Source organism: Diceros bicornis, chromosome 20, assembly GCF_020826845.1.
Source record: "Diceros bicornis minor isolate mBicDic1 chromosome 20, mDicBic1.mat.cur, whole genome shotgun sequence".
In the NCBI taxonomy this organism is placed as follows: Eukaryota; Metazoa; Chordata; class Mammalia; order Perissodactyla; family Rhinocerotidae; genus Diceros; species Diceros bicornis.
In genome coordinates, this window is record NC_080759.1 from 33,317,010 (window position 1) to 33,344,907 (window position 27,898).

Here is a 27,898-nt window from a genome sequence, read left to right on the forward strand (position 1 = left end):
AGAATGTTTCCAGTGGCTGAGGAGAACTTTGGCCCATTCTGAGAATCCTTCTACCCATATTTCTCACAGAAGACAAGTACAGTCACAGAGAGTTTCATAGCATTTAATTAAATACAAGATGTTTAACACACATTGAATACTTGTATACTTAGCAGCTCCGCAAAATGTTTGTAATGCAGGTGAAGAGTACACAGTTCAATCAGAGACTATCAGTGTAGTGATGGATATTTTTAAGAATAACCCCAAAGAAAATCCACTGAGCTGGCAGAAACGTCACCTGATCTGCATCGTTCCAGCTGTCCAACCGCGTATTCTCATCCTCTCCCTGGTCAGTTCCAAGCCTTGCAGCCCCCCCATAAATGCTTTCAAAACACAATTCTGCACATCTGAAACAGCCCATGCTTGGCTTTTCTGAAGCAAATTTCCATGGAAATCAGAATTAAGGGAGAGGCGAAGTCTGGTAGAAAATCAATCAAATAAGCCAGGTTCCCCTAGATCCAGACACGGTTAATTGACCAATTTAGCCACGTATTTATCAGTTTTCCTTTCTTTTCGTGCTATATAGAACTATCCATTTACATCTCTGATTTATGCATTGTCTCTGACCAGGAGTTTTTCTTTCTTAGTGAAATACAAAAGGGGGTTGATGAGAACAAATTTGTAATCTTACATTATACATTGTCTCTGAGTATATAATCAAGCATTAGCAGCAGTTATGATTATGACAGTATGGTACACCAATTTTAAATGCCTCCAGTAACAGACAGACGTTCACACACTAAATTCACATGATAACCCGTGCCGAACAACATTGGAACAGAGGATTTTAGAGCTGGAGAGACCTTGATCTTCCTCTAGACTTATTTCCTCATTTCTTCAAGAGGTTATCTATTTATATCAGGGATACAAATTTATGGCTTCCAGTCCTGACCTAACATGTAAGGTTGAGTAACTGACCCATCTTCTCCATGTCCCAATTTTCCCATAAGCCAAAGATACTAATAATAAATACTTCATAGGACATCTGTGAATAAGGTACTAGAGAGCTAGGATGGGCATGAGGTTTCCTGTGATGATCTCCTCTTTGAGACTTGGCTCCCATTTCTAAAAAAGCTAAAGAACATATGCTCACCTGTGTGGAAAATGTCTTCTGCTACTTACACACCAGGCAGATTCTACTTTTCCTCCATGCAGATGTATATCACTTTTGTGGCATTTTTCTCTGGCTGTCTCCAACAGGGCACTTCGAACATGCATCCATTATAGTATTTTGTGTTATTACAACCATCTGTTTACAAACCTGCCATTTTTGTTCAATTTTTTGCTTTATGAGGGCAGAGTCCCAACCTTGCTTGTTTTAGATGCCCTGTGCCTAACACCGTGGTTGGCACATAGCAGGCTTTCCGTAAATACTTGTCAAAGAAATGCAAGGGATAATGCTTATGGAAGTGCTTTGAAAATGACAAAAGCACTAAGAAATCTAAAGGATTATAGGAATATATTCATTACCACTGATTCAGAGGAAAGGACTTGGAAAGTACAACACCCAAAGGAAGAACAAAATGGTGTGATTATTATTAGGCCTCTAAGCCAACAGATAAGATCCATTAGTTCACTATTTAAAACTCGCTCCACAGACATCACAGACCAAAACGAATAAGAAGACTAAAAAATTAAAAACACTTAGCCCTCCCCCTAAACAAATTAAGAACAGAACAAAGAAAAAAATGCAAAATGTAAACAACAATGACAGACTGCAAATAAACCCTTATGTCCTTCATTACTTCCCCGTCCTGCCTCTGCTCTGCCTGGTTCTGGGTACATCGGGGTCTGGGGGTCTGTAGGAGAGGGGTTGGCTACACTCCCCCGAGCTGAGACCACTCAGCTGCCTTGACCTGGTTTGAGATAGTCATTAGAAATTCATCTAGACCAAGAAATGCAAGAGGACACATGTCAAATATTCATAATACATTTCTTCTCTGTATCTTCGAGAACATGGCAACAGTCGGTTCACTCACTGTATGTGCTTCCGTGTCTTCTTCCTGAAGTTTGTGGCAACATCCATGGCTGTAGAACTACGGACAGTTGTGGATGAATGCAGGGTGGGGCAGTCTTTACACACACAGAAGGGTTATTCCCCGACCATTGCTCAAATGCCAGAGTCGGCTACAGGTACGCCTATCATAGATGAATGTGGCTGAGTGGAGTAGTGGGAGTAGGATCGCGCTCTCAGTAACTAACAATAGAAATTCTGGGCTTCTAGTTTATCCCAGCTTGAACACTTTTTCATAAAAATGAAATTAAATGGGCTTTCTGGCTTTTTCTTGCCCTCTTCTCTTTTTGTAGACATGGCTGGCCATCGTGCCTCACATTTCATGAGACCATTTCTCCCCCACTTTCTTCCTCATAGCCTTCTTAGTTCGGGTAACCATATGTCCCCATTTGTCTGGGACACTCCCAGTTTACGCTTGTTGCCTTGGAGGGATTATTTATAACTTCCCCTTTCACTTTCAAAATTGACCCAGTTTGGACAGTTAAATTATGTAGTCACCCTCTTATGAGTGAGGTTTGGCGCTCAAGAATGGGATAGTCCCTAGTTAAGAGGAAGGCACGTGGTTTGGAGGAGGCTGCAGTTAGACTCCTGGGCATCAAATCTGGGTACCACATCTCGCTGAGTGGGAAACACGGACAAGTTACTTTAAGCCTCCATTTTATCATTGACAACAAAGAGAATAATAAAATAATTGCACCCACCTCCCAGGATTATTGTGAGGATGAGGCGAGACAAGATGTGCAGAGCACTTAGCACAGCACTGGATACAGAGTAAGTCCTAAGAACGGCATCTATTATTCTTGTTCTCCCTTCCTTCTTCATCCTTTGCTCCTTTCCTGCCTTCCTTACTCCTCCGTCCTTTCCTCCATCCTTTCTTTCACTCTTTCCTGCTTTTTTTTTTTCTGAAATAATTCAATCATTTGGGTTGCCTGAAGTAGAATGCTCCTGCCTCATGCCAAACGCCATTGAAGCAGGGAAGAGTGGTCAAAGCGATGTTTCAGAGTCCTGTAGATTGTGTAGAGGGGTTGCCTTAATTTTGTCTTCTTTGTGCTGCGAGGGAGACTAGGAGCTCAGTCACCTTTTGTTGGTCACAATGGTTCTAGTCCTGGGTTTCTTATAATTCACTGGTTTTGGTAGAAGCTGGACATGGTGACGTATGCCTCTTCTTGACTTGATCCCAAGTAAGTGAGGAGGGGCTGTCCCTGGACAGCAGGATTCAACGTCAGGATTCCCGACTGGAAAGGAAATGAAGGGGGCAGCGTGCTGTTTGTAGTTCCAGTGCCAAGCAGCAGGCCCTGGTACACCTGAGGCCCATTCTCGCCACCTTCCCTGCAGTCTGGGGACCTGGAGGAGGCGAGAACAGGGGCGTCACACACGCTGACATTCCCAGCCAGGCATCCGAGGGGTGAATCTCCTCTGAAAGTTTTTGGGGTGATGACTTCATGCTGGGATGGCCAGTTGTGGCCCTGCACACCCCCTCCAAGCCTCTGCTTTTCAGAATCATCTAGTTGTGGAGGAAAGGTGTCTTGCAGAAAGCCTTCTGCTTCATCTTTAGCTTGGATGCCATCCACCTTATGAATCTGGCAGTCCAGGAAACTTTCAGGATTGAAACTCACATTCAAATTCTGAACCAAAAAAGAGAGGAGGCATTAAGATTGCACCAGAGAGACACACCACCAAATGTTCTGTTCAGGAAAACATCTAAAGAACTTTCTGATAGGGGTTTACCAGGAAACATCAGAGAATAACCCACATGTTCTAGTTGACTCTTTGCCTCGGGAGGTGCTGTGACACATCAGGGCCTGAAGTAACCACTGGCTGTGCCCTCCAGCACTGCGGAAGCCTGGGAAATTCTGAGACTTGTATCTAATTTTAGTTTCCTACCTCTGGGGACCTGCAGCTGAGATCTTAGGAAGGATCCTAATTACGGGATGCACAAAAGACCAAAACTTGAGGTTCAATCATTCTTTATCCTGCAACATCATTCTTGGCTACTGGGATGCCTCCAACATAGTGGCAGAAGCAGTAGAAGCACTCACCTTTTTTGGTTTCTTGCACAGTTGTTCCAGAGTCTTCTTATGATCAGGGAGACTGGGCCATACAATAGGCTTAATTCTGAAATAAGAGGGCATTGATAGATGAAACAAATAGCACAGGGAGCAGGCACAACAGAGCTTTCCACATATTCTGAGTCAGGAATCAGAAGAGCAGATTTCTAGTTTTAGCTCTGCCACAACTAGGTGAATGACCTTGGACAAATGACTTGCTTTCTCTGAGCCTCAGTGTCCTATCAATCCATGGAGGAGTTCGGCATGAGATCGTTGTCAGTGATCTACTCTGTGAACAAGACACAAGGATACACCTCTGGGAAAGAGCCCTGGAGAAAAGGAACAATGAGGCTTGGCAATGGTCTAGCTATGAAACCAAAATTTGACCTGCTCATCTATTCCCTATATTGGTGTTGTCATCTTATTCTTTCTCTTTGTTGGCAGCAACTCCTCTGGTCTAATTTTGATGGAAATGAGAAATATTTTTTAAGTTACCCAGGGAAATTGCTTTAAGGTGGTACTTTGCAAACTCGAGTATCCAGGGGATATGTGGCCCTTTGCTGATGGCATCTTCTTGGAACATTAATAACTTGACTAGTATGTGTCTAAAACATCATTTTATGATGAGACAAACATGGACATATCATGGGATAGAAAGCAAAATTCCCATGAATTTGTGTGCTGAAAGTCAAGACTTCAAGTACATTCTGCATTTTCCATGGGTGCCTCAGCTGCATTCTGGAGGCAAGGCTCCTACTCATTTAGGAGACTTTGGAAGAAAGGTTTGGGGGGAGGGTTTGCCCTATGTCTAGTTCATGTATTTTCACCTCTCATGAAATTAACTATGGAAATTCACCAGTGCCTGAAGATAAGGAAGGATATTGGGCACCACAACTCCTGAAATGCCTTATTCCCCTTTGTAGTTTTCTTGTCAACAAATAGGGTTAGAGCTCTGACTGTCTGGAATCCCACATAACCACTATTTGATTATTTAAAGAAATTCACCTTTTTTTCCATAACACGCAGGCCAAAATGACCATCAGAGCCACAGAGAAGAAACTCACAATGCTGATAATTAGTAAAACAGGATCCATCTCCCCTGGAATGCAAGGATAGATCTTGGTTAGCAATCACTAAACACGCAGTGAGGAAGACTTTCATGACGTTTGAGTGTATTGAGTAACTTGGGCCCGTTTATTCTTTCTTGAAAGCTGTTCTTCAGTGAACAGGATGATGTACTAGCTTTATGGGGGGATTTTGGCTTCAGTAAGTGGCACTAACTTAGGTGACTAGGTCCAGAATATCTGTCACTTGAAATGTTAAAATGACCTAGCATTAAAGATACCAGCATCCCCTTCCCAGCTCCCATTACCAAGAGAAAGAAACTGAGCAGGGGGGTGATGAGACAAATGTTCTACCCTACAGTCTCAGCAATTTCTAGGGCGAGGATGGGAGGCTGGTATGGAGGAACAGTTCCCCTCAACCCCCAAAGGGAAGGTATATGTGGGATGCTTAGGGTCCACAGGAGCCTGCCTGAGCCATGTTCTTTGGCTCTTCTGGCCATTCTTACTTCCTAGACCCCCAGGATATCTTTATTATTCTGGAAAAGGAGGTACGGGAGAGCCACATCTGTCTGCCCATCTGCCATCAACAAAGGTCTTCTCCAGAGGGACCTTAGATACCAGCCATTGGGATCCCAGTCTAAATTGGTAAACTGGAGGTAGTCGGTGGGGATTTTGTTTAGAATTATTATCAGCTCCCAGGAGCACCCAAGGCAGTAGAGTCTAGATAGCTTACATCGTTGATCAGCGACTAAGGACTACTCCCACCACTTCCCTGTTCTTCACAAAAGGGGCAAAGATGGCAGGTCCTTCTCCAAAGAAAGTGTAAAAATGCCCGTAGGGGAGTCAGTCATCTCTGTAGCTCTCACTCTCACTCGCACACATTTTTTAAAAATTATTTTACTGAGGTCATATTGGTTTATAACATTGTGTAATTTCAGGTGTATATTATTATATATCAGTTTCTGTATAGACTGCATCGTGTCTATGGCCATACCACACTGAATGCATCCCATCCCATCACTCACACACTTTAACATGCAAATCACAATGAGGGGAGGGAAGACTCTATAATCACTTCTCACCGATGGTGGTCTCTGGAGTCCTGAAGTGGAAACTTGGACTCCATTCACTCCAGATGCCTTCAAAGTAGTTGGTGTTAGGGATGGATCGGACTTTAATCTCATACATCGCATCAGGTTGTAGCTTTCTCTGTAGGAGTGTCAGCTTTGTACTGGATAAATTCACATGCTAAAGAGCAAAAAGTGCCAGTACATTTTTAGGATGGAAAAAGAGGTGGTGCCCAGACCTCCCAAGTCATTTCATGTTGAGTATTTTTAGTCATATGTGCATCCTATCAAAGCCCTCTCACATTTGTTACAAGAAGGAGCTCTGATGTGGAGGGGTCAGTAGCAGAATTTGGGGCAAGGTCTGTAAGCTCATAAATGATACTACAAATGGTCAAGGGGGGCAGTGGTACAACGGGTCCTTATTCAGGTGACTTGGGGTCTCCCACTTTGGAAGGATATTAATCATTCCCAGGATCCCACCTTCTTTTCCACACTTCCCTCTCTTCATTTTCTTTCTCTTCCCTTTAGTATCTCAAGGGAAGATGACAGAGGTTGATCAGGTTAGTGAGCAAAAATCACTTCCCTCCAGAAAGATACCATTCTACATTGTGAATAGCAAAATAGAGATGACATTCTCTCTAGTACTGTGTCTTCTCCTTAAGAAAACAAGCAATCTATCAATTTGATAGGTAAAACTGTTATTTTACTGTTATTTGCTTTTATATTTATTTGATTTCTAGTTAGTTTTCATATATGTATTGAATTTACATATTTTTTATTTTGTGAAACATTCTCAAATTTCTTGCTAATTTTTCTAGTGTTATATTTGTCTTTTTCTTAGTGATTTATAAGACCTCTTTATATATTAAGGATATTAAACATCTGTCAGTTGTATGTATGGCAACTTAATCCTAATTTTTAATGACTTACAATTTTGATTATTGTGTGCGCTGACATTTATAAGGCTTTCTTTTTATGCAGTCACATGTATCAATCTTTTGCTTTCTTTTATAGCTTTTACTCTTAGAATGTTCTTCATCTCAAGATTATAGAAACATTTACCTATATTTTTTCTAGCTTTTCTAGAGTTTCACATTTACATAATTTCCTTAAATCATCTTTTATTTTATTGTTCTATGGAGGGACTTAGGCATTTAACTTATTTTATTTCCTAACAGTTAACCAATTGTCCTGGCACCATTTGTTCAAAATCTCTCCTTTCTCCACTGTAGTTGCTTTTCCATCAATGCAATTTTCAGATGAAGACTGGAAGAGGACGGAATCAAGGTCACCCACTTTGTGTGTATGTGGGGGGCGGGACGAGGATAGAAGGGGGAGAAGGTGGTTTGGGGCAGGCATTGCACTTATGTAAGTAGCACGTGGCAGCATACTGCAAACAAACAAGTCTGATCCTGGCCAGAGGAACAAGAATAGTATGGATAAGTAGGGACGTTTTTGTCTTGAGAAAGAAAAGCCACCATCTGTTTTCTGTCCATGTCGTACAAAAAGGATGAAAGTGAAGCCAGTGGGATCAGAGGAAGCTGAGAACCTGGGACCTTCTACTTTTCTCCCACTTCCTCACCGGAACAGATTGCAGAGACAGCCAGACCACTCCAACTGCAGGGTAAATCATGAAGAGTCTAAATAACCCTTCAGAATATGAAGGTGAAACTTGAGTTTTTACTGCAAGAATTAGGAACTCAGGCTTAAAAAAAAAAAAAAGAAAAATACTTTACCTCCTCTCCTCTTTTACTTCACGCTGCTCCCACAACTCCCATAAACCAAATTGTGGCTGTGCCTTGGTGATGTTTTCTGCCTGATTTGCTGTGAAAGTTGTGCTAAATGTGATACTTTTTGTAACCCCCAAATAAATAGGATTGATTTAGTCTCCATCTATATTGCTAGTTCAACAGCCTAATTTAGAAACATTATAAAGACAAAAAACAGAGCAAGAAAAGAAAATCAGAGCTAGAACAGGAACGGGCCAAGGAAGATCCAGGTTTCGTGGGGCCTGAAGCTTTTACACTTTGGGGAGCTTCTTTCAGTAAAAGGTACATTTTGAACCCAAAATTGCTAGGGGCCCTTGCTGGGTAAATGTACCTCTAGAACAATAAAATATGTAACATTAAGAAATTTTTTTTATAGTTTTACATATGATATATTTTTAACTTATATATGATTTATTTATTAATTATATATATATCTTTATAAATTTCATAATGTATAAATGTAATTGATCTACATACCATCCAATCATTTTCATTTTTTTCCTGGCGGTAGGCTACCTCATGCATTAAATCTTTCACATACTTCTTTTGCAAGTGCGATGTATTAAATGTCACCACAAAGTCATTTGCTTCCTCACGATAGATAACTCTTATGTCAAAAGGAGCCTCAGGTTTAACTGGAAAGGTAAAAGAAATGGGGTCAGTCTATAGAGCAGTCAAGGAGATAATTATAATCTTTACATTTCACCTACTCTGAAAATCACATTTCTTTTCTGTATCAGTAACTGGCTAACAGTCTAGAAAATCATTTCTTCTTCTTCCTGCTTCAAAGCCAGACTACATTTCCCAGCCTCCCTTGCATTTGGGTGTGGCCTTGCCAGCAATGTGGGTCGAAGTGATGTGCTCCGCTGCCCATTCTGGCCCAGAAACCCTGCATATGTTACTCCATGCTTATTGCCCCTTCCACCACCTGGAGTCGTATATTGAAGATAGTGAACCCACAGGATGAAGAACCCCCGGATATTGCTTGGAGGAGCACCAGCCACAGGTTAGAAAAACCTATTTTCGCCCTTATGTGAGCAAGAAATAAACTTCTGTTGTTTGATATATATATATTTTTAGGGCTTATTTCTTATAGCAGCTAGTGCTAATTATATACCAAAACTCATTCTCTTTGCCTTTCGATTCCTGGAGAACTTGTTACTAATTAGCCCCAAAGCAGGAATATTTAAACTTTGAGTCTTCATTATTCCAATACAATCAGGTTATAAGCTGGGAGCTTTGCACCTCATCTCAGCTATATAGAAACTGAGGATCTGCATGCTGGCGCTGCCTCATAACTTGCAGCATGACCTCATGCTGCTCCCTCCTTCAGTCTCGTTTGCATTAGCTGGAAACTCCTCTCTGGCCTCTTCCTTCTGCTTGCCTGTCTCTCAAAGTTGCTGTAGGATCACAGGCACCATATATGAAATGCTGTTGGAGGGAGATTATTATTGTTGGAGAGGTATTATTTCAGGCAGAACTAACCCTGAGAAAGATATCAAATTCCTAAAAAGTCATGTGTGTCAGGCTGCCTCCCCACCATTAACTGGGGGCTTCCCTGTCTTGGCCTCTTACCTGCTCTTTCATCGGAGACTGGGAAGTTAGTTGTCTAGGGATGGGGCAGCCACTTTTTTGCATGGCTGATCTCAGACAGAGATGGAGGATCATGTAGTTCAAAATCTAAACTAAACCTATTATTAATGAGAGAGTGTGTGTTCATCAAACTTTCACTCAGTAGACCGAGCTGGATTCTAGGCTAGAGCTGGGCTTTAAGACTGACTTGCCAACCCAGTAAAATCAACTTGTGTGGTGGAGTTTGACCCACTTACTGTAATCATGCTTATAGTGGTGACTGCCTAAGTTTCTCTGGCGTTGCCCCAGAGGTACTGAAAAAGAGGAAGCTCAATATCCTTGGATGTCTTGTAAAAGGGGAAGTTTATCCTTTCTTACTCTTAGCTGCACTGTGAAAAGGGAAGATGCCCTAAAGGGAAGCAGGAGAAAAAGGAGTGGGTGTAGAGCAACAGACCAACAGAGGTTATTGTCAACCCTCTTACACCTGCCAAGCCAGTTCTTACCCTTCATTCAAGGAAATAATTAAGGTTTACATTCTCAACAAGACCTCTGACACGGAATCCCTGGCCCATTCCCGTCTCCCAAGAACACTTAATAATGGGACAATTAAGGAAAGAACAGACTAACATTGATTATACACCTACTAAACGCCAAGTGCTTTACTTACACTTCTTCCATCAACGATCACTTATCACCACTATACTGATGAGGGAATGGGTCTCAGAGAGGCTGATTAACTTAAGTTCAGGCCCCTGTAGAATCTTTAACAGCATTTAAATCCAGTTCTGGCTGATTCTGACCCTTGCTTTTCTTGATTTAACTTTTGTTTCTCTACTCCGTTATCCCACGCTGGCTTGTCCAAGCTCTCTCCAAGCAGGTCTGCCTCCAGCCCACATGGTGTCTTTGAGCACATTAGAAAAAGGTGCTCATGCCTCAAGCAACATGTTAAAAAGTTAATTTATTCTTGCACGACCTGAATAATTATATAGATTTACCCTGCCAAGAAAAGTGGGAAGGCAGGAAGCTGCCCTGCCTGCCTTATTGGGGGGCCCACTCCTAATGGGAAGTGAGTGAGGGGGAAGGTGGTTGCAGGTGAGCTCTAGCTCTGAGGTTCAATCAGGAGCATCCAGTTTAAATTCAATTGAATGATAGCTCTATTGGAGAAATGTCACCTTAGGAACAAGAATAAGATGCTCCCGTGAGACACGCCTCTACCACTTCATCCTGCTTGGCCAGGGGTGCTTTCTAAATCTCCAAGGGACTCACTCCTCCCCTATCACAGGGGCCCATGCTACCAGCAGTGTGCGCGTCCTGACTCTCCCCCTTGCCCCTCAGATGCGGCATCTCAGGTTTGCAGTCTGCTGGGTGGTACAGAACGTGGGCCTGTAAGAGCACTGCGCATGTGTGATCTGGGGATTCAGGTGGGGCAGGGTGCCACGTGGAGCCTATGGTTATGCCATGAGCGTTCACATGCTCATTCTCTAAAATGCATTCAGGCCTCTGTGCTGGTATGGGTTTCTGTAAGAAGAGGTTCTCCCCTGATGCTCCAGGGCTCTGTCAGAGGACTGAGAATCTCTGCCCTCTCTGCCTGCTCTCAGAGAGTGAATATATACTTGCAATATACATGGTGAACCTTTAGATCTAGTGCCCTTGTGCAGTGCACAAACTGAACATCCATCCATAACAGCCTAGTCTCCAAATGACCAAAACCCAGCTTGCTTGTGTCCCATACATAGAAATACCCTGCTGTCTCCATCCCTGCTCTAGACAGCACTCACACTGGCTGTGTCTAATGTCTCTTTTCCACTACCTCTGCTTTTTTAGAAGATAATTGCTGACGTATGGAACTTCTGTTTTACTCTTTATTTTATCATCTTAGTGAAACAAAGCTAAGATTAGATTCCAAGTTCTCTATGTTGTCTCTAATGAGTATTACTTTCTTACCTTTAATTTCTTTCTGGAGGGTGAAGAGTGGGGGGGGGCGGTGAGAATAAGGAGAGACAGAGCCATAGTATGTAAAATCAGCAAACGAATGTATTTCTTCAATCACTTTGAACAGTTTTTCCCCTATATATATTGTTTCACTTGTAAATCTCCATAGGTAGAATAAATACAAAGTATTATTTGTATACATATATGTTATATATATATACTGTATTTATATGTATTATAATTATATAGTAATATAGTTATTATTCCTTTGCACTGATATATCATAATTGGCTTAGACATTCTCCTACATCAGAGTATCTCTGAGGTTTTGAAAAAGAACTTTTTTCATCTCAAGGTCATAAATCTGAAGCAATGGAAAAAATCTTTTGTGTCTATATTCCCAATCTTTCTGATTGCTTTGATTTACTTGCTTGGTAACCAAATGGTGAATTGGTAATTAATATTGACTTAAAGCCAGATAATTGAGTGGATTTACTGATTCATGTTATTATATGTATGTATAATATGTAGAGCTAAAGAAAACATGCAGATGAGTTTAGCAATTCAAATTATAATTTTATTTGAAATATAATTATTATCTTTTTTTTGGTAAAGTTTAATACTATATTCTAGGTCAAATCAGATTAAGCTATGCGTCGCTGCTCAATAAGCAGTCTCTCAGGAAAGTGTGATGGTAATTTCATGTGTCAACTTGGCTAGGCTATGGTGCCCAGTTGTTTGGTCAAACACCAGTCTAGAAGTATTTTTTTAAAGATATGGAGAACATTTAAATCAGTAGACATTGAGTGAAACAGATTACCCTCCATAATGTGGTGGGCTTCATCCAATCAGATGAAGGCCTAAAAGCAAAGACTGAGATTCCCTAGTGAAGAAGCAATTCTGTCTCAAGAATGCAACACAGAAACACTGCTTGAGTTTCCAGACTGCCTGGCGGAATTTGGATCAAGATTGCAATATCTTCCCCTACCTGAACTTCTAGCCTTCTGTCTTGCCCTACAGATTTCAGACTTGCCAGCCCCCACCATCGCGTAAGCCAATACCTTAAAATAAAGATCTTTCTCATATAAATATATATATAGGATATATATCTATCTCCTATTGGTTCTGTTTCTTCTGGAGAACTCTGACTAATACAGAAGGCCTATTTACTTTTTAAAATAACTTGATAATTTAGCTAAACACACTGAGATTATGGTAAGTATATGGGGAGAAGACTACAAGGAATTCAGGAGAAGGTAAGGAAGGAAGAAAATGACATATATGGTGGATGTCAGGAGGCCCAGCTCCAGTTAGATGCTTTCCCTAGATTAACTCTTCCTGAAATCTGTAGGTGCCAGTCACCCTCTTTCACAGCTGAGTTTGAAAACTCTCGGAATTCTCTCACAGTAGGAATTAATAGCATAAGCTTCAAAACTTTCATTTCTTTTAAAAAATTTGCATTGGAGAATTTGCTGTTCTCTATTGCAAATAGTTTTTATGATTTGTCTACTTGTAACGTACAGGAAGTCCAGACACAATCAGTGTCTTCAGATATCCAAAAAAAATGGCAACCATAGCCCCATATCCAACTTCTTACCTCTCTTGACTATGTTCATTTTTCTGCAAGTTATGTGCTTTCCTCCAAGCTTCACACAGATTTTGCTATCTCCAATCAGTAAGAATTTCTTTGTCTTGACAAAATACGTCTCTTGCAGTTTACTAAAATTCAGGCAGTTTACCTCCAAAAGGGCCCCACTGTAGAAGCAAAAAGAGAATCTGTCTTAATTCATGTAGGACTTTCCATGCGTAGGGAATGGCATCATGTGTATGTTTCAGTGGTGCGACTCCCACTCTGTCCATAGGTATGTGAGCGAGTAGTTGTATGTTTGAGAGAAAAAATTAAAATAACATAGCTTTTGCTGCCATTACAATCAGTGATGATTTACTCAGACATTAGACGCAATTGAACCAGAAATAATCAAAGCATGTTCACGAAAATAATGGAAAATTTCTATTTTTTAAATAATTGATCCTTGAAAAACAAATATTTCACTTTTTAATTTGATATCCTGCAGGAATGAACTGAAGAAACAAAGTCTGTAAGGAAACATTGACCAAAAAAGGGTTAAAGGAAATGATAAAATAGTCTAAAGAATTATATACAAAAAACCATATATATTTAATGGGTAATTTAGGAGTTTTCCATAGGTAATTTTGACTGTGCTTCCACTTTTAACTCACCAACAGACTTTAAAATCAACCATTCTCTCCATGCTCACTAGCTTAACATGCAATAGCAATGCTCTAGGAATTGAATTCTGTCACTTCCCTATTAATATAAGGCTTTCAGGAAACTGAGGAAGAGAGAATCGTGCCTACTATGCAACTAACATCAAAAGCTTCAAACCGTACTCTTTTAAAAAATTCCTATTTAAAAAAAAAGTATAAGTTTTGGTTCCAGTAATGGCAGAGTAGCTTATATCACATTAACCCTCTAATATATAACTACTATAAACTTTGGACAAGGTATTTTTGAAAATCCTATTTAAAAACATTGGGTTACATCACAACATGAAAACATGATGTAATCCATGCAGAAATAGAAGTATAATGATGTACACCTGAGATTTATACAATGTTATAAACCAATGTTACTGCAATAAACAAAATATTTAAAAAATAAATAAATAAATAAAATTTAAAAAATAAATAAATAAATACTCAGTAAAAAAAAAAAAAAAGCATTGGAGAGTAACCAAAAGCAGGCAGAAACTAGAGGGAATCTCATAGTTTAAAAAAGCGTGGATGAGATCCCTGTTTTTATTTTTTGTCTGATGTCACTCCTCAGGTCACACTATGATAGCCATCTAGAATCAAACAGAAAGCCACAGTTTTATTACCTTGAGAAGTTAGAGGACAGAGTTTTGAACTGCCTGAGTGGCTGGATATTTTTAAGGGGAAAAAGCCTAGAAATGAGGAAGCTATAGAGATGGAGACACCAAGTCTGCATATAAACTCTGTTCAAGTTATTACGTATATGTTGCCTTATTGTGTAGGTATGGAGGAGACTCCAAGGAAACCGTGGGATAGCGGTAGCTAGAAGGTTCTAGAAAGAACTAAGCAGAGATTTTAGATGCTGCCTAAAAATAAAAGAGAATTTGGAGATTAGTCCAGCCAAGGCAACTGAGTAACAAGAGCTAAAATTAACACTTGCCAGGGGAAGTTAACAGAATCCCAAAAAAACCCTATTATCAATCGTGTCCTCTCTATATTCAAAAGCTACTACAAATAACCAAAAAAGAAAAATGTGACTCATGGTCAAGACAAAAAGCAGTCAATGGAAATTGACTCTAAGATGACCCAGATGTTGGAACTAACAGAAAAGGACTTTAAAGCAGCTTTTGCAAATATGTTCAAGCTCTAAACAAAAAATATCATAATAATTATTGAACAGATATTTAATCTTAATGGATGAGTGGAAACTATAAAAGAGAATAAAATGAAAATATTATAACTGATAAGTAAAAATCTAAATTCTTTTTTAAATGTGCTGAATGTAAGGGATGTGCTTAACAGCAGATTGAAGATGGCAGAAGAAAGGGTCAGTGAACTTGAAGATAGATCAATAGAAATTATTCAATCTAAAATAACAGAAAGTCTTGGTGACCTGTAGGACAACATCAAGGGGATGAATAAATATGTAATTAGAGTTCCAGAACAAGAAGAGAGAAAAAATTAGATTGAAAAAAATATTTTAAAAAATTATGGCTTGAAATTTCCCAAATGTGGAAAAAATATCAACTTTTGGGTTTAAGAAACTCAGCAAATCCAACCAGGATAAACCCAAAGAAAACCATATCATAAAACCTAAACACATCATAGTCAAATGGGTGAAAAAAAAAGCAAATAGAAAATCTTGAAAGCATCCAGAGAAAAATATCACTTTTCATCAGAAACTATGAGAGCCAGAAGACACTGGAATAGAATCTTTAAAACACTGAAAGAGAAAACAAAAGATATCCACCATGAATTCTCATATGCACAAAATATTCTTCAATAATGAAGGCAGGGTAAAGATATATCCAGATAAAGTAAGAGATCATTTGTTTTAGGAAATTCTTTAGACCAAAGGAAAATGATACCAGATGGAATTTCAGATCTACAGGAAAGAATTAGGGGTACCAGAAAGGGCATACTTTGATGAATATAAAAGACAATATATATTTCTTCTTAAATTCTTTAAAGATAAGTGATACTTCAAGTAAATATTATAATGTTATTGTGGCATTTGTAAGGTATGTAGATGTAAAATATATGATAGCAATAGTGCAAAGGATAAGATATGATAAGATATAAGGAACTATATCATTGCAAGTTTCTTATATTTTACATGAAATATTACAATATTAACTCTAGGTAAACTCTGATAAGATTAAATATTGTAACCCTTAGAACAATCCCTAAAAAGAGATAATCACCAAAAGTGAAAATAACGAAGAAATTGATCTCAATAGTTCTATTTCTTTCAAAGAAATTAAATTTATTATTAATAAACTTTCCTACAAAGAAAACTCTATGCCCAGATGGTTGGTGAACTCTATCAAATATATAAGAAATAGTGCCAGTCCTACACATTCTTCCAGAAAATAGAGGAGAAATGGACCCTTCCCAACTTATTTTATGAATTTAGCTCAACTCTGGTATGAAAAGCTGGCAAAAATATCACAGAAAAGAAATTTACAGATAAATGTCCCTCTAGAACTCATATGCAAAGTTCCTCAAGAAAATATTAACACATTGATGTTAATACATAATGACAAAGTAGAATACATCCCAGGAAATTAAGGTTGGTTCAACAATCAAAGATCAATCAATATAATTCATCATATTAACAGAACAAAAGATAAGCAATCTGATTATCTCAAGTGATGTAGATAAAGCATTTGACAAAATTCCACATCCATTTATGATAAAAAATTCTCAGCAGACAGTTAATAGAAGGACACTTCCTAAGCCTGATAAAGGATATTTACAAAAAATCAGTGGTTAATATCATACTTAATGGTGAAATTGTGAACACTTTTCCTCTAAGATAAGGACAAGACAGGGATATTCACTTTCACCATTTCTATTCAGCAGTGTACTAGAGGTTCTAGTCAGCCCCTAAGGCAAGAGAAACAAATAAAAGGCATCAGACTGGAAAGAAATAAAAAGAGATTTCCTTTATTTGCAGACAACAATTTTGTTTACATAGAAGATTATAAAGATTCTCCAATACAATTACAGGAACTAATAAAGTGAATTTATCAAGGTCAGTGTGCAAAAGTCTATTATATATCCACAGGCTAGTATCAAACAGTTGGAAAATTAATTTTAAAAACAACAGCTCCATTAATGATAGTGATAAAAACATAAAATGATTAGAACTAAAATTAATAAAAGATGTTCAAGGCCTTTGCAATGGAAATTACAAAGCATTCCTGAGAGCTATTAAAAGAGATCTAAATAAATAGAGAGCTACAATCATGGATTAGCAAATTCAGCAGCGAAAAGATGAAAATTTCCCCAAATTAGTCTATATAATATTAATCAAAATCTCAGTAGGATTTAAAAGAAATTGACAACCTGATTCTAAAATTTGTGTAGAATATAAAGAACTCAGAATAGCCAAAACAACATTGAAAAAGTAGAACAAATGTCAAGGACTCAGCACTTGATTTCAAACTCACTGTAAAGCTGTGGTAATCAGGACAGTTTAGCATTGGTATAAGGATAGATAAATTGATCAATAGGGAATGTAAATGAATGCAGACAGTATAGAAAACAGTATGGATTCCTCAAAAAATTAGGAATAGAACTACCACATGATCCAGCTATTCCACTTCTGGGTATTTATCCAAAGAACACGAAAACACGAATTTGAAAAGATATTTGTACCCCTACGTTCATTGCAGCATCATTCACAACAGCGAGACTTGGAAACAACCTAAGTGCCCATCAACGGATGAATGGATAAAGAAGATGTGGTATATATATATATATGTGTGTACACACACACACACACAATGGAATGTGTATACACACACACACACAATGGAATACTACTCAACCATAAAAAAGATGAGATCTTGCCATTTGCGACAACATGGATGGACCTTGAGTGTATTATGCTAAGCGAAATAAGTCAGATGGATAAAACCAAACACTGCGTGATTTCACTCATAAGTAGAAGATAAAAACAACAACAACAATAACAGACACATAGAGACAGAAAGTAGATTGGTGGTCACCAGAGGGGGAGCAGGAAGGGAGGAGAGTGAAAGGGGTAATAGGGCACACGTGTACGATGGCAGATGGTAATTAGTCTTTGCGTGGTGAACATGATGTAGTCTGCCAAAAAAAATGAAGTGTAAAATTCAATTTTTAAAAAGAGAAATTATAAAGAGTTCAGAAATAGACTCATACATATAAGTTTAATTGATTTTAAATATAGGCACCCAATCAGTTCAATGGGAAGTGAAAAATCATTTTAGCAAATTGTCCTGGAACAACTGAGCAAATGTATGAAACATATGAACTTCAATCTCTCAAAAAATTAATTAGATATGGATTATAGACCTAAATATAAAGGCTAAAACTATAAAATATTTAGAAGAAAATATCTTCCTAACTTTGGGAGTAATGACACAAAAAGCACTGAGAGATTGGAATAATGGAAAATATCTATTATTATAGATAATGGCAGAAAAAGGTATCTCTAAAATTTGCTTACATGAAAAGAATTCTTCTCATTAATCAGATATTTTTTTAAAAAATCATAAGGAGAATGTTCTAAAAAGGTCCTTTACTACCTACAACCCAGAATGTTTGTTGGTTTTCTTTGTTGAATTGGATGTGCGTACACTCTTCTCTGTATGTGCTCAAGTGAAACTTTTTGAGGGTTGTTCCTGGACTCCAAACAGAGAACATATTGGTGTGTCTTGAGGTGAGGTGGGCATGGGGTTATAATCTGAGAATGCCTCAAATTTAGGTGCAGACTCTCCCACCTTGGGGGTGCTGTGGTCTTTGAGTGACTGGTTAAGCTCCTGCAGTCATGAAAAACTAGAGATTGGGGAAGAAAATTTGTTTATTAATTGGCTAAATATATTTATTATTTGTGGGACATTCCTTAAAATTATTCCCCCAAAATAGCTTTTTCATTAACTGTTATCTTTTGGAGTATGCAATTGTTATGACTTTGAGTGTGTGTGTGTGTGTGTGTGTGTTGGAGTTTCTAGAGGGTTGTGTCCCTTGTTGAATTAGATGGGTTTTCCCACTTGGGGTAGAGTAAAAATAAAAAGCAAATTTTAAGGTAAGTTAGACGGATACCAGGGAACAAACTTGGGAAGACTGTCAGATGGACAGGTTTGAAGATGGCAACATTGTCATGATTTGTTGAATAAACATGCAAGAGGAAAATTGGGGCATGGTCCCATTTCTAAATTTTAGGTAAACATGTGATGTGGAGAAATTAGATAATGGCTTTTAGTTCAATCACTGAGTTTAGAATATATTTGTAAGTAAAGCATCTGTGGAATATTTGATTATAGATCCTTAATGTGTAGTGAGTTCTTGGTACTACTGGAAGTTTAAGAAGAATCTAAAATGTTATTCTTGGTTCATTCTAACTTTTCAGGGAATGAGATTAATGAGCAGCAAACAATGAAGGATGACCATATGACTGTCTTATGAGCCTGGGCATCCTTTTAAAGATTCTGAACTCCACGAGTTGCCCTATGTGGAGAAGAAGCCATGCCAGGAGACTAAGATAAACCTGTGGCCCAGAATAACCTTGCTTCTGGCCACCAACCCTCGCTTCAGGTGACTGGAGGAAACTTAGTGTCCCCCCCCCGTGAGTAGTTCAACTCAATTCAATCCAATTCATTTCAATTCACTTAATTAAATTAAAACAATTTACTTGGTTGCTAGCTATGTATTGCTAGGGTTAGGAATGTTCTAGAACTACACTGTCCAACACAACAGCCACTACCCCACATGTGGTTATTGCACACTTGAAATATGGCCAGTCCAAATTGAGATGTGATCTCAATGTGAAATATGCGCCAGATTTTGATGATTTAGTATGCAAAAAGGAATGCAAAATACTATTATTTTTGTTTATACTGATTACATGTTGAAATAATATTTTAAATATATTAAGTAAAACATATTATTAAAATTAATTTCGCTTATTTCTTTTTTAAAATGTGACTATTAGAAAATTTAAAATTACATATGTAGCTCACATGTTTGGATCACATTGTATTTCTGTTGGATAGAGCTGTTCTAGGATATTTTGGGCAGAGAGAAAAGAACACTGCAAATATCCAAGTAGTACTATAGGCTAACACATTTGGCCATGTAGGACCTTCCCGGGGGACATCAACTCTAAGCCAATCACACAAATCCCCTTGCGCTGAAAATAGGGTGAGACTGCTGGGGACCATCCCATCTGCTTCTTCTTCCCACCTCCACTTTCCCAAATCTCCCGCAGTCTTCTGTGATAAATGCATTTCTCTTCTTGGTGCAAACAGATATTGACATGGAAATATTAAAAACAAACTATAGCTTTTATTTCTCAGTTGGCCCTGAAAGGCAGAATCTAGCTCAAAAATATTGAACAACTTTGAAAGTTAGTATGGTTTACTGGAAAAGGACTAAATTGACACTTGACAGATATTGCTAGTTAAGCCTAGAATACGAGGACAATTTGTCAGGGCGCAGCCTGTGACGACGGTGGTAATTGATGAAAACAAAAAGCGACATATTTGAAGTGGTATCTGTAGGCAGTTCATGGGAGTGACTGTGGTGCCCCCAAGAATGTGGAAATAAAGGAAATATGATTGCCTTCTGACTACGAAAATTATGCAAACACCTAAAAAGCCGGGTCCCAAGTTCAAGTGTCTATGGTGTCTATGCAGGTAATATAAACGAGAGAAGTGAGCCTCCCCTCAGCACTGAAATTTACTGCCTCATCTGTAGAAGCAGTCAGAATTCTGTTCCGGCTACTTTTTGCTGTATGGGCTCCATATTATCAAATCTGAGTTTTTTTAAAGTGATACCCAGATTTTTAAATGATAGCAACTAATTAAAAAAGAAAATTTAACCACTTTGCGACCTGAACCAAATAACTCTAGTCTTAAAAATCAACAGATTTCCTTTGTTGTGCTTCTATATTAACGGAACAAACTTTGATCACATTTTTAGTGAAAATTGGATTACGCTGAGAGAATTAAGTACCATTTACAAGCACTGACCGTAAGCCAGTCACTAATCCTTGTACCCCAATGCAGGGCAGCTGTTAAGATCAGAGAGCTTAAATAACTCCCTGGGTCACAGAGCTAGTTAAGTGTCGCTATTGGGATTCCAACCTACGTGCCTGTTTCCAGCACCTCTGCTTTGTCGCTCCAGGTACTTGAGAGCTGGTTAGAGTTCTGGTGAATGAAAAATTTTCAATTTTATATTGATATGCAACCCACTGGCCCTCGCTGTCTCTTCACACAGACACCAACTCCTGTAGGTCCTGAGCCATGTACGAATATTCGGGCCTCTATGATAGTTGCATCTGTCAATGTGAAGTAGTCAATTGGCATGCTGGTAATCCAACTCTGTGATTTTGGCTAACCCAAGTCCATCCCTGAGAGATGGGTCCGCTCATTGAACACTAACTAACTTGGTTTCTAAGCCTGGAAGACTGGCGGCCAGATCAGGCAGGTAGGAAACACATCTAGAAAGATGCCCCCGGTATACGAGACAGCCTCTGGTTTCTATCAGTAATCCCACTTGTGTAAGAATTTCAGCAGAATGCACAATTTTCAGTGATTTCCAGTTTCTTCTTTATAAATTTATGTTAACAGAAAAAAACTCCAATGAAGCCAATTTTATTGTAGAAAAGAAACTCAACCTAACCAGCAAATACAGTACTCTATAAAAGTGAGTTTAAATTGAGATACAGTGCCTGCTGTGAACCTAAGAGTTCCACCAATCCCCCCTCATGGTACAGATACATTTATGAAAACAGTTGCCCTCCAGAAGCACCTTAACCTACTGAGGAGTTTATATTTGTTGTTCACACTGAAAACATGTTGTAAGACAATCTCTTTGCAATGGAAATATCTGAATCCAATTGAAAAACCCAAGTGGAGGCTCTGGACAAATTAAACTTCGACAGGAAAAAACAAGAGGCTTGTGAAAGGAGGTGGGCAAGTTTGTTCAAGTGGACAAGGAAATGGTCAAATACTGCGTGAGTGAAAGTGTACAGAAAGGTCAGCCTTGGCCTCCCTGAGAGAAACCACGGGGAACTCTGCAGTCCTCCAACCAGCTAGTTGGAGAAACCAAAGGCAAACCTCTGTTTGGGAGGGGGATTTGCCCACAAAAATGAGCACATCCTCTGAATGAGTTGTTTGGCTCTTTTAGCCAAACTGTCTATTTGCAGCATAGATTCCACACATTGTAGGTTCCTGTTCTCTCAACATTTATTCCTGGAAAGTGTGTTATAGAAGTGAACTAACAGAGGCAGACTAAGAACATACTACGCAATTCAAGTCAAAGACCATATTTGTTTATCCAATCACTGCAGCAGGAGGCACTACATGAACAGATGCAGGAAGCTTCTGTAAATTAATGTAAGACATGGAATTCATGGACTGTCTAGATTATATATTGTGGGGGATTGGCTAAGCGTCCATGGAATTTAAGAAGCCCTCTCTTATGTGTGGTGGACCTTGACTCACTTTCCTTACAAAGAAAATAACTAAAACAAGGTCATCTGATATGAATTGGGAGATAGTCCCAAGTCAGAATTTCACGTTTGAGTATTTTTTCAAGTCACTAGGGAGAGTGACCCTCAGCAACAAGAGATGATTTGTGGAGGAGGGAGAAGATAAAGCTCTCTGAGCTCTTTATCAAACTTTAAAACCAGACAGAGACTTTCTCTTTTTCTTTGCCTATTCTCTGAGGCCTCATGAAACCAAGAGCCAATTTTTTCCTGTGGCTTTTTGGCAAATTGATATTGGGAGCATCATCCAAAGTTAAGTTGTGTCAAGATGGTAGAAGATTGGTCTGTAGTCATAGATTTTTTATTTAATGCCTCTTTTTCATTACTCATTACACACTGGTTGTTTCTTCTAAGTGCTTTACATATATTAAACTATTTAAGCATCACAACTTTACTATGAGATAGTATATGCCATTTAAAAGGTGAAGAAATTGAGGCATAGCTAAGTTACATAACTTGCTCTAGGTTAAAGAGCTAGTAAGTACTAGTATTGGAATTAGAAACCAGGCAATTGTGCTCCAAAGTGCAGCTTAAAGACACTAAGCTGTCTCATGTTGGGCAAAGAGATTTTTTGGCAAGAGCATCCTGGGAGAACCAGCATTTAAATTGTACTATGAAGTCAAGAGAGATGTGGGATCTCCAAGATCCGTACTATCATTTGGCTGAAGCAGCAGGCCTGAAAGATGAACCCATGAGAGTATTTTCCTTGAGTCTGTTGGTGTAGGACAAGGAGTTTCAGGAAGTTTTTGGAATTCATTCGATTTTAATATTTGATAATTAGATTTTACCTTCCTTCCTTTGCAGCCATTGCTGCGTAGCACATGAAAAGAAAGACAGAGGATTTCTAAGCACCCACTGAAGCCATCATTGCTCACCATATTTCAAATTCCAGATTGGTGCTGTTGACATCTGGGTCCTCAAAAGCACAGCTTAGCAAGTGCTGGGATCCATCCACTTCCAACTGGCTGTAGCATGAGAATGAGTAGTCATCCAGTTCTGCATCTTCAAAGTCTCCTGAGGAGGAACAAATCTGTTGCTTTTAATGAAGCAAATAAGTGCATCCTTTTGAAATCTGAAGTGACATTAATGAAATGGCAGCCTTTTGTGGCAGACGTGAAGGAGTGATTATAGTTTACCTAAAGAAGGAAAGCCCAAGGGCAAAGACTAGAAACAAGTTTTCAAAATAACCAAAACAAAAACCAACAACAGAAAATAAAACCTAATGAGCACAAAGTTTTCTAATAGAAAAAATAAATTCATCACATTCAATAAATAACCTCCAGATATTTCTATTTCTGCCATTGGGTTAGTGCATCAGAGATCAAGAATGAGACAATGAACACACTCTTTCCTTTATTTAAATGGGAATTTCTTCTGTTAGTTGGTACATTTCAAATGAGATACTATATCTCCATTACTCATATGTTACTTAATCTGAACTTTGATTTTATCTAATCCTCATTTGTTCCCTCCCAAGTATTTTTTTTTTTAATGAAGGAAGATAATACTATCTTACAGTTAGAAGTTCACTTTTTTAAGGGGTAGCTTTCCCTTGCCTAAATAGGGGTCCCAACTAAAAGTGCCATTGATTATCTCCATTGTATGAATATTTACTTAAGGTAACTTGTCTTAAACTGCTAACTGAGGCAAAAGTGATTAGAAAATATTAGATCTGACAGAACTAACATCTGGTGGACCTTCCTGTGAATCTTATAGATACTGCTTCTGTTCTTATAGATCCTTCTTCTTTGGATATTGTATCTTACAGACACTGGCAAAATTCTGGAAGTTGTGGGGAACCAGAATTTTTTTGCAGCCACTTTTGGAAAGTACAGTCTGTCACAGATAGCATTCAATTTCTTAAGCTGGTTGAGGATCCTAAGATTAAATCGACATTTTGTATTTAATAGAGAAAAATCTGTCAGCAAATATCTTCTGTCTGGGACATGAGAAAATCCATGGCAACCAAAGCCATTCTCAGAGTTGTCAAGTGTGAGCCTATGACTGCTTCCAGGTCCACAGATACTCAAAATTAATCTTCTAGGGCTTTAAATAGGATACAGATGATAAGAAAATCAAACACCATTTGAATGTCCCAAAGGCCATGAGATGTACAAACAGCACTCTCTTTACTTAAATAACCCAGTAGGTCTATGGGAAAGTTAGTAAAGCTGGTTCTGAGTGGACCAACCAGTTGAGTGACAGGTCGGTTCAGTCAAAGCAACGAATCTTGAAAAGCCAAATCTAGATAAGAGCTCTGAGCACTGCTCTTTCTGACCATTCCTGGACTCCATCCAGCTTATACAATTCTACTGCCAGCAAAGACTCCTTATGTGATTTCAGCAGGGTATGGCCCTCTTCCTGATGACAGTTTTAAAAAATGAGGGGCAGTCCATCATTTAGGGCTCACATTTCAATGCATGTTCATTCCTAATCTTACAGACTCAGATCTCATCTTCTAGTTGCTGGCACCTTTCTCAGTGGAATGGTTCTGGGTGGTTTTAGCCTTTCCTGACATGGCAGTCTTCATGCTGTTTTGATGTTTTCTCTTCTTTGCAACTTCCACCAATCCCATGTAAGAGAACCTACATTACTATTTGAATTCAGACATTCATGGATCAGCTTTGTCTCCAAAATTCTTCAACATACAACGTAAGCCAGAGAGAGCACCGTCTAGCAGATGCTGGTCATCAGTAGGACAAACCACCCCCACTGCCCAAAGCTATCCGGTCTGGCAAAGCATGTTTGCTGTTTACTCTCGTGCAATACGCAAAGCACTGGTCATACAATTAAGGTTGCTATGTTTTGAGAAGCAGCTCACTGGCTCTTTAGCAGATGTTACTGAGTAAAGTTGCTTTGCAACCAAGAAAAATTCCCCTCAACAATTTGCAAAATTGCAAGGCATTTTACAAAGAGAGTGATCTAAGCCGAACAATTCTTAGTTAAGAATAATATACACAGTGGTTAAGACCTCCGGCACCAGAGATGGACAGATGTGGGTTTAAATCCTGGTTATTCTACTTTGTAGCTGTGGTCTTTCATCAGGTTACTCAACCTCGCTAAGCCTCTATGTTCCGATATGTAAATTCATGTTATTATGAGGAATGACTAAACAAATATATACAAAGACTTAGCTTAGAACACAGTAAGCACTCAATAAGGAATAGTTATGACTATTATCATTTTTTTTTGAGAAATAAGTAATGAAAAGCTAAAATAAGAATTCTAATTCTGAGATGATACACGAAATTTTTGGGGCTCATTTGACAAAGAGTTCTATGTCAAAGGTGTTATTATTACTATGGATTTGAAACGACATAGAGCTTTTGGACAGTGAGTTAACCTATTATTCTTTAAATGCCCACTATCTAAGCATATTTTTCCGTAAAAATTTAATGTTTTTATAATATATATTATAGAAAAGGCAATGTGGTTTAGAAGTCTTCCTACCAAAAGGAATTAGTTGAATAAAAGTATAAATGGTTTGGATTTTTTAAAAGTATCTCTTTCTTCTCTTGATCACCCTTGTGGTCATCAGAGAACTAACTTATCTTTCAACAAACAACAGCTGAATATTTTACACCCCAACTGGGAAGTATTTTGATGTATTTTGATCACGTAGATGGGTGGTTAAAAATCTCCTAAAAAAAAATCTGAAATTTAAAATGTTAAAGTGAAAACTCAGCTTTCAATTACAATTCTTATTTCTTTTAAAAATAGTACAGCCACCAGGGAGAAATAGAGGGAATATATTATACTCCAAAAAGTAAAATTTATGTGTTACCTACCAAGCATCTATCTGTGCAAACACAAGGCAACATTTACCACGGAATAATGATCATCTGCCACAAAATGATTCACACATGGTCACACTGTGAAAAATGTCAACCCTCTGACAATTCCCTTAATAAAAATATTCTAGGGATTTCCATCCTTAGTAATTACATGACTTAAAATATCTAAGCTGAGTCATTCAGCTGCTGCGTTTGATAGGAAAACGCTTTTTAACTCTTAAAGTGAAAGAGTTTAATTTCCAGGAACAAATTGATGATCCAAGTTTCCAGTGGCTCCTGCTGCTGCTTCACATATGTGTCCGGTTTTGTCGTAGTTACAATATAGTTACTAAGTAGGCAGCATCTGCTTCTAGCTACTACGTACTTCAGTGATCCCAAAGAGAATTATTACATGATAGTAAATTTGTTGGAGGCAAACATTTCAATGAGACAACTCCAATCTTTCTCTATTCAGTTAGTCAGTAAGAATCTCACATGAGTCTATCAAAACTAACATATTTTGAAGAAATTTTCAAATATTTGTTGAATGTCTACTATGTTCTATATACTCTTTTAGGTGCTAGGGATATAGCAACAGTAAGCGCAAGCAAAGCTATTGTTTCTAGACATTATTTTATCATGAAAGTTATGCTTTTGGAAACTCCTAAAAAGCTAAACAAAACAAATCTAGCTTGACTTCTTAACAAGGTAAAATTACCTTGGAGATTCTCCAACAGCACACTCGTTGCATCTATAAAGGTGTTCTTTTTGTAAGAGCAGAGGCATTGACCAACGTTAAGACCCACATTTGGAGAGTCAAATGCATTCCTTCTTAACAACTCTAAGATTTTATAAACCACCTACAGTATTGCCCCCAAGCTCCTTGTTCTTGTGGTTAGAACGTACAAAATGACTGAATACATAGTAATTTCTCAAACTGCATTCCAACCCAGTGCCCAGCTCAGGTCTGTTAAGGATCTGAGCAACATGAAGCATATGCTAGAGATAATATGAAATCCTAAAGAAAAGTTAGAAATGACTCACCATTCTGTGCATAGCCACTTTCTCCAGAAACGACTTGAAGTAAATAGAAAACTGTACCAAAAGCTATACTTAGAATTGTCATTCTGAGAGAGAAAGAGAGAAGAGAGCAGGGTGTGAGCCTATGGTAGGAATGAATGAGAGAGAGAGAGAGAGTGAGAGCAAGAGCCAGAAAGACTTAAATCTATAGCTTTAGGGCTTTATACTTACTTAACCACAGACAGGGGGAAGTATAAACACAGCAAAAAAGAAGACTAGTGGCAGAAACAGGAAGTCTGAGTAAAAGTATTGCTGCTGTAAGCAGAGGTGGAGGAAATGAAAGGGTAGAGCATTTTAAATTAGTGTACCTCCCTAGTACTCCTGGTAGACCCTAGACTCACTGTGCTTATTTCAGAGTATGGTGGTCAATTCAAGTGTAGGCTCAAGCTATCTCAGGCTAGAGTGCAAATGGGGTCCACTTGAAAAGAATCACAAGACAAAAATCTAAACTTACAAAGCCAATCAGTTAATTATCTGGGGTGAGCTTTGCTTTAAAAAAAGATTCTGCACCTTATGAAGTAATTTCTTGTAGGTTTGTTTTAAAGAGTTCACTTCCTATCTTTGAACATACACACTAGAGACTTTCACAAGAACAGCGGTTTTTCTGTTTAGTTCTCTATGTATACCTAGTACTTACTTCTACCTCACCATCATAGTAGGCATTCAAGAATTATTTAATTTAGGAGTTGGCTAATTATAGCCAAGGGGCTAAGCTTGGCCTACC

The 27,898-nt window shown here is 38.4% G+C and overlaps 1 protein-coding gene across 2 annotated transcripts; it reads right to left on the reverse strand.

The window, feature by feature from the left end:
- Positions 1-87: 87 nt before the first annotated feature.
- IL7R (interleukin 7 receptor) lies at positions 88-27,296 on the reverse strand. Of its 2 annotated transcripts, XM_058564246.1 has the most exons (8): positions 27,139-27,296; positions 23,197-23,335; positions 13,103-13,260; positions 8,479-8,636; positions 6,248-6,413; positions 5,107-5,200; positions 4,093-4,168; positions 88-3,678 (listed from the first exon to the last, which is right to left on the reverse strand). In XM_058564246.1, exons 1-8 carry the CDS (start codon positions 27,218-27,220, stop codon positions 3,175-3,177), a joined length of 1,377 nt encoding a protein of 458 aa, XP_058420229.1. In that variant the 5' UTR covers positions 27,221-27,296; the 3' UTR covers positions 88-3,174. The 2 variants fall into 2 exon arrangements, with proteins under 2 accessions (XP_058420229.1, XP_058420230.1); XM_058564247.1 differs by lacking the exons at positions 88-3,678; positions 5,107-5,200 and having other exon boundaries at positions 4,089-4,168.
- Between the last annotated feature and the right edge of the window lie 602 nt (positions 27,297-27,898).

Coding starts and splice junctions, on each gene's coding strand:
- IL7R (XM_058564246.1), bottom strand. CDS start 27,220: ATGACAATTCTAAGTATAGCTTTTGGTACAGTTTTCTATTTACTTCAA. Junction 6,414..8,478: donor AAAATGAAAATGATTGGATG/GTATGTAGATCA, acceptor TTTGCTCTTTAG/CATGTGAATTTATCCAGTAC. Junction 3,679..4,092: donor TGTGCAAGAAACCAAAAAAG/GTGAGTGCTTCT, acceptor TTTTTGGTTCAG/AATTTGAATGTGAGTTTCAA.